At 35.1% G+C, this 7,500-nt stretch overlaps 1 protein-coding gene across 2 annotated transcripts in view; it reads right to left on the bottom strand.

The window, feature by feature from the left end:
• LOC115217606 (fibropellin-1-like) overlaps positions 1-7,500 on the bottom strand; it is a 79,549-nt gene that overhangs the window by 8,773 nt on the left and 63,276 nt on the right. For both annotated transcript variants that reach the window (XM_036507390.1, XM_029787358.2), the window contains exons 16-18: positions 5,370-5,413; positions 4,812-4,965; positions 1,561-1,695 (exon numbers count right to left, since the gene is read on the bottom strand). In XM_036507390.1, the coding sequence (XP_036363283.1) occupies positions 1,561-1,695; positions 4,812-4,965; positions 5,370-5,413 (333 nt within the window). The remainder of the gene's footprint in view (positions 1-1,560; positions 1,696-4,811; positions 4,966-5,369; positions 5,414-7,500) is intronic.

Genomic DNA, 7,500 nt, shown 5'->3' with positions numbered 1-7,500 from the left:
CAACGACTCTTCATAAACTTCGAATAAACTTGTTGCCACTTTTATACCTTTCTATACATTGAATATATAGATTTCATAGAGCAGGGATAAACACAGTTCTCTTCACACGATGTACTTCAAATTACTCCAATAAATACAAACTCTCAGCGATCTCAAAGGTTTCTTATGACTTCCACAAACTCTCAGTGACACCTACGACTTCCCCGTCTCAACCAATACACTACTTTTTATAAGAGTTCAGCTAGTCCATTTTTCCAATCCCAGTGTCTCTCACCACAACATGAAATCAATTTAATGGTATGGTGAGAGAAGTGATTTGAATGAATGGATAGTGCAGATACTTGATAAACCATGAGAGATGGAGGTCTTAGGTACAAACAGGGCAGTGTGGTAAAGAGACTTGCTGTGTAATCAAATGGATTCAGTTTCAAACTCACTCCTCAACACTATGGGAAAATATCTTCTACCATAGCTTCAGATTGCCCATTGCTTTGTAATTTGAAATTTGATAGATGGAAATTGTGTGAAATACTGTTGTATTTGTTAGTTTTACATCTGTTTCTCGATGCTAGCATGGTTAAATGAATATCCATTAGTGAGGCGATATTTTTTTAATTATTGGATGCCCTTCTTATTGCAAAGAAGACTGGAGGATAATGCAATCTTTGGATCCATTGTACCCTGTCCAACCATCCAGCCCATGCCAGCATGAACCTTGACATTAAAACTTAACGATAATGATGATAATAATGTTGCTGATGATGAAGGTGATGATGATGATGATAATGATGATGATGATGAAGGAAATGATGATGGTGATGATGATTGTGATATTTTGCTACTGCCCCTGCTACTTCCCCTTCCCAAACTTTCACATTATACTGTAACATCTCTTATCTTTCACTTGCTCTAGGGCACTGGGATTGATTGCCAACCTTTCAACAAAATTACTGGGGTGGGGGCAGTACTTCCCTCTCCACCTTCACTTTATCCTTTTCAAGTGTAAATTCAAATTTTGGCTTAAGGCCAGCAATTTTTGGAGTTAGATTAAGTCAATTACATTGACTCCAGTACTCAACATCCTAAAAGGATGAAAAGCAAAGTTGACCTCGGTGGAATTAGAACTCAGAACATGAAGACAGACGAAATACTGCTAAGCATTTTGCCCAGCATGCTAATGATTCTGCTAGCTTGCTGACTTAATAATAATAATGATGATGATGATGATGACAATAATAATAATAATAATGGTAATAATGATGATTTTTTGCCACAAGCGCAGTTATTTTGGGGTGGGGGAGATGAGTTGATTACATTGATCCCAGTGTTCAACTGGTACTTAATTCATTGACCCCAAAAGAATGAAAGTCAACCTTAGCAGAATTTGAATTCAGAATGTAGTGGCAGGCGAAATACTGCTAGGCATTTCGTCTAGTGCACTAACTATTCTGTGTTTGATACCTTGATAATAATGATAATAATAATTATTATGATGATAATAATAATAAATGAAAAATAAATCAAATAAAAAAATAGATAAATAAAACTTTGATTCCTTACTGCAAATTTTTCCGGCAAGGCCATCAGGGCATCTGCAGAAGAAATCATCCACCCAGTCAATACAAGGAGCTTCAGCTTGGCATCTGTTAGGGCTGCAATCATCAATGTTAGTTTCACAGAACTTCCCAGTGATACCTGTTGGTTAGGGATTTTGGTAGAAAGATAATGTTAGTACAGTGAAACCGATGTGTTGTGGGACTTTGTGAAGACATTGTGAGATATCATGGGAGCAGGATGTTGTGTGGGTGTTGTGAGATTGAAAGGTGCCGTGTTGGTGTTGTGAGGTATGTTGGGTGTTATGGAATGTTGTGACAGGTTGTGTGGCTATTGTGTTTATGTTGTAGGATGTTGTGAGGGTATTCTTTGGGTGTGCAGGTGTTGTGTGAATGCTATGAAATGTGTAGGTGTTATGGTATGCTGTGGGTATGTTGTGTGGGTGTTATGGTATGCTAGGGGTATGTTGTATGGGTGTTATAGTACACTGTGGGTATGTTGTGTGGGTATTTTGGGAACTTATTCTTTACTTTTATTCTTTTACTTGATTGCAGCCATGCTGGAGCACCGCATTAAAAGGTTTTAGTCAAACAAATTGCCCCCCAGGACATTTTTTTTAAAGCCTAGCACACATTCTGTCAGTCTTTTTACCAAACTGCTAAGTTACAGGAAAAGAAACACATCAATACTGGTTGTCAAACAGAGGTGGGGAGACAAACACAAACACGACACACACATATAGCTACACACACATATAGCTACACATACATATATATACATATATATATATATATATATATATATAGGGTTTAGCAACGACACCAAGTAGTCTGGAATAATTATCAATTACATATATATATATATATATATATATATATATGTGTGTGTGTATAAAAAATATATAAAATGGGACAAGAACACAAGACATTCAAATAGACGATACGAAAACGGACGGGTCATTCGAAGCCTCTAATCTTCAGTCAAGAACCAGATCATCCTCGCAATTTTGGCTGATTAATCTTGAGATTGCTCCAATCTGGCCAGCCCCAAGCAAAAACTAAGCTATGAGCATTAGATTTCTTGGAAAAAGTATCGAATGTATACGAAACAAGGACAGAAAAATGGATGATGTTACACGAAAATAAATACAAAAAACAAAAAGTAATACGAATATAAATACAAAAAACAAAAAACAATAATAATAACAATAATAATAATAACAGGACAAAGACAACAGGCGTATTTCGACTTTAGACAATACGAATTAGCTGGCGTGTGAGAAAAATAATGCCTTGCGGCAGACAAAGAAGTCGAATTTATAAAAAAGAAGTTTGAAAACGTCACTATATAAGATAAATTTTAATTTTCTTAGAGATTTTACATGTTTTGGTTCTTCTTGAAAAAACGAACCTTATCAAAAATATTTTTAAAAGTTAAGTGTAATAAAAAAGTTCATAATTGTTTCTGACTCACATTCACGATTACAGCCAATGATTCTAGTCAACACACAAGACAGCCATTATGCCCCCCTCCCCCCGCAAAACACCATCATGTGGACTCTGTTGGGACTAGTAAGAAACAATTATGAACTTTTTTTATTACACTTAACTTTTAAAAATATTTTTGATAAGGTTCGTTTTTTTCAAGAAGAACCGAAACATGTAAAATCTCTAAGAAAATTAAAATTTATCTTATATAGTGGCGTTTTCAAACTTCTTTTTTATAAATTTACCCACTCATATGCTACCTACACTTTTTATAAATATATATGTATGTATATAATGTATATATATATATATATAATATATATATATATATATATATGTGTGTGTGTATAAAAAATATATAAAATGGGACAAGAACACAAGACATTCAAATAGACGATACGAAAACGGACGGGTCATTCGAAGCCTCTAATCTTCAGTCAAGAACCAGATCATCCTCGCAATTTTGGCTGATTAATCTTGAGATTGCTCCAATCTGGCCAGCCCCAAGCAAAAACTAAGCTATGAGCATTAGATTTCTTGGAAAAAGTATCGAATGTATACGAAACAAGGACAGAAAAATGGATGATGTTACACGAAAATAAATACAAAAAACAAAAAGTAATACGAATATAAATACAAAAAACAAAAAACAATAATAATAACAATAATAATAATAACAGGACAAAGACAACAGGCGTATTTCGACTTTAGACAATTCGAATTAGCTGGCGTGTGAGAAAAATAATGCCTTGCGGCAGACAAAGAAGTCGAATTTATAAAAAAGAAGTTTGAAAACGCCACTATATAAGATAAATTTTAATTTTCTTAGAGATTTTACATGTTTTGGTTCTTCTTGAAAAAACGAACCTTATCAAAAATATTTTTAAAAGTTAAGTGTAATAAAAAAGTTCATAATTGTTTCTGACTCACATTCACGATTACAGCCAATGATTCTAGTCAACACACAAGACAGCCATTATGCCCCCCTCCCCCCGCAAAACACCATCATGTGGACTCTGTTGGGACTAGTAAGAAACAATTATGAACTTTTTTTATTACACTTAACTTTTAAAAATATTTTTGATAAGGTTCGTTTTTTTCAAGAAGAACTGAAACATGTAAAATCTCTAAGAAAATTAAAATTTATCTTATATAGTGGCGTTTTCAAACTTCTTTTTTATAAATTTACCCACTCATATGCTACCTACACTTTTTATAAATATATATGTATGTATATAATGTATATATATATATATATATATATATATATATATACACATACACATACATATATATTTATACAATGAGCTTCTTTCAGTTTCTGTCTACCAAATTCACTCATAAGGCTTTGGTCAACCTGAGGCTATGGTAGAGCACACTTGCCCAAGGTGCCACACAGTGGGACTGAACCCAGAACCATGTAGCTGAGAAGCAAACATCTTACCACACAGCCACAAACATTTTTGTGACATTAAAAATTTGTTTTTTTAAAAAATAATTTTGTCAGCAGCCATAAGTTTTACAAGGATTCCAAGACTGATGATGGGGGGTGGGGGTTAGTGGTAGTGGTTATTGTAGTGATAATGGTTGTAGTGGTGGTGTTGAGATTGTTGTTGTGTTAGTATTGGTAGTGGTGTTTAGTCATAGTGCATCAATTTTAACTCTATTAGACAGTTAGAATTGATATAGTTGATAATCAAAGTTAAATTAAGTGGAAAGAAGGCTACCAATGGGAAAATATTTGTAGCAAAGAGGGGAAAGCACACTGACCTTTCATACATTTGCAAATGTACCCATTAATTTTGTCAATGCATATACCACCATTCTGACATGGGTTGCTTAAGCATTCATTAATGTTCACTTCACATCTATGGCCTGTGAAACCTTTTTGGCAATTACATTTGTATTCGGACATGCTCAGCTCCTGATACAGTTTCCAAGTAAAAAAAAAAAAATCGAAAACGAGAAGAAATATAAGAATACATAGGATGAAAAGGAAAACAAAATAATCATGATAAAATCATGTTGTTTTAGGTAGTTTCAGAAATATTGGAAAAATTTGATATAAAAATGGAAGAATAATAATTAATTGCTTCAAATTTTGGCACAAAGCCAACAATTGGATTCAAATGTACATATGCATGTGTGCCTGTGCCAGTAGCACTCTTTTGTATCTCTCTCTCTCTCTATCACACATGCATTTTTACCACCCCCTTTCCACAGTTCTACAGATTTTTTACCCCACAGGAATTAAGTATGATAGACAACAATAAATTGTTTATTATTGTTAGAATATTGATGAAGAAAACTGTTTATAATGGTTCTCACCTTACATGTTCCTCCATTGAAACATTTGTTGTGGCAAATCTTCTCTGGAATAGAAACCACAATCATATATATTATTTATGTTCAGATAGATTTGGTAGATGTAAGTGATTCCTTTTACGACTTAATTAGAGTAGAATGTAGGCATAGGTAACAATGGCAGGTGACTGTAACACCCAACTCCAAAAATGAAAAAAGGAATTAATAAATAGAGATAAAATGAAAGCACAAATTTTATAAAAAGGAATAAGTAAAAGTCAAGGGAGCTGTGTTGCCTCTACTGTTAGCAACTAAGTGCTTCTCTCTTCATGTGAAAAGCTCATGATCTTTAGGTTATGGGTTTGATTTGTGAACAAGGCAGGACATTTCATGTTGCTCTGGTACACTCAAATGAAAATGAATACCATTGGTACCTAGGGGTTAGTCCTGTGACAGACAAGTATTCCATTCAGAGCCTAAAGATACTGAAAAATCTGGATGAGCTCTGGCCTCATGAGCTTGAAGATTTGAGGTGAAAAGAGAAAAAGGGTATGTGTAAGAAGTATGATGGTGTATGATTGTACCACATGAATCTGGATTTAATGTGTGAAGATCTGTGACAGCTGGGGGGATATGAGGTTGACCTGAATCACAGGATATGTAAAGCTTATTAACCAGAGGTGTAACACAAATAAATTTACAGTGATTTGATATTAAGAAAGATTAATCAATCTGTCAGGGAAAGGGGACTGTGAGAGTATGAATATGTCTTGTTTGAACACTGAATCCTTTGTGAAAATGTACCATATGTTGTTGGTAAAGTGGACCCAGCGAACAAAATGGCTGAATGAAACATTTTGGAATGCAGGATAGAACATGTATAAGACAGAAACTCAAGACAAATAGCAATATGCTGTACTGAAGACCTATCTAATTTGTCAACATTAAGAAAAAAACATTAAAACATTGATGATGATGATAAAGTTAATGATGATGATGATGATTACGACGACGACGACGACAATGGCGACGACGATGATGATGATAATGATGAAGAGCTGTTAACAGGAGAATGGAAGTATCCTACCTTGCACTACTGAAACCATACAGACCCTTGTGGTTTTGTGAAAGGATAGGGGTATATTGAGATAGAAGGAATGAGGAGTTGATGTCCAAAAGTTACTGAGGCCCTATAATTCAAGAATCTTCCTATGTAATAATAATAATGATAATAATAAGCCTTGATCCCACTTTCTGTAGTCCTATATAAAATCAACATGCAATATGAGCTGAGAAAGAACGGACCTAGTCTCAACCAACTTCTCTTCATGGATGATTTAAAACTGTTCACAAAAACAGAGCCTGAAATGGAGAGGCTGGTTGAGACTATGCAAATGTGCAGCAAGGATATAAGGATGGAATTCGGTATCTCAAAGAGTGCAGTGCTTACTTTGAAGTGAAGGAAAAGAGTAAATTGTTGGGGCATAGAATTGCCAAATGGAGAGAGAATGGAAGACCCGGATGATGATGGGTACAAGTACCTCAGGATCCTGGAGCTGGACAATATCTTGCACAAAGAAATGAAAAACAAGGTCATCACTGCATATTTCAAGCATCTCAAACTTCTCTTGAAATCAAAGCTCAACTCAAGGAACCTTGTAACTGCTATCAACATATGGGCTTTTGCTGTAGTCTGCTATAGTACACCCATCTTGATATGGGCACAAGGGGAGATGGACCAACTCAATCGCACTAACTGAAAGACAATGACAATGCATGATGCCCTCCACCCTAAGGAAAATGTCCACAGGCTCTACATGAAGATAGATAAAGGTGGACATGAGCTGATTAGCATATGGGGGTGCATCAACAGTGAAAGAAGAAACATGGCAAAATATTTGGTAAACAGCAAAGAAGACCTGCTACAGTATGCTGCTAAAGCAGAAGGAGTTAACAAAAATGGACTTATGAGTGCTCATGAATTCTGATCAAGAACAACCAACGAGAGAGAAGAAACCCTACTCTGTATGGAATTACATGGTCAGTTCCGCCATTAAACCAACAGATTAAAAGACCAGGAAGCATCATGGAGGTGGCTCATCAAGGGTGACCTAAAAAGAAGACGACTGAAAGCCTAATCATCGCTACCCAGGAC

Source organism: Octopus sinensis, linkage group LG11 (assembly GCF_006345805.1).
Source record: "Octopus sinensis linkage group LG11, ASM634580v1, whole genome shotgun sequence".
NCBI lineage: Eukaryota > Metazoa > Mollusca > Cephalopoda > Octopoda > Octopodidae > Octopus > Octopus sinensis.
This window is presented reverse-complemented; position numbering and strand designations above follow the sequence as displayed.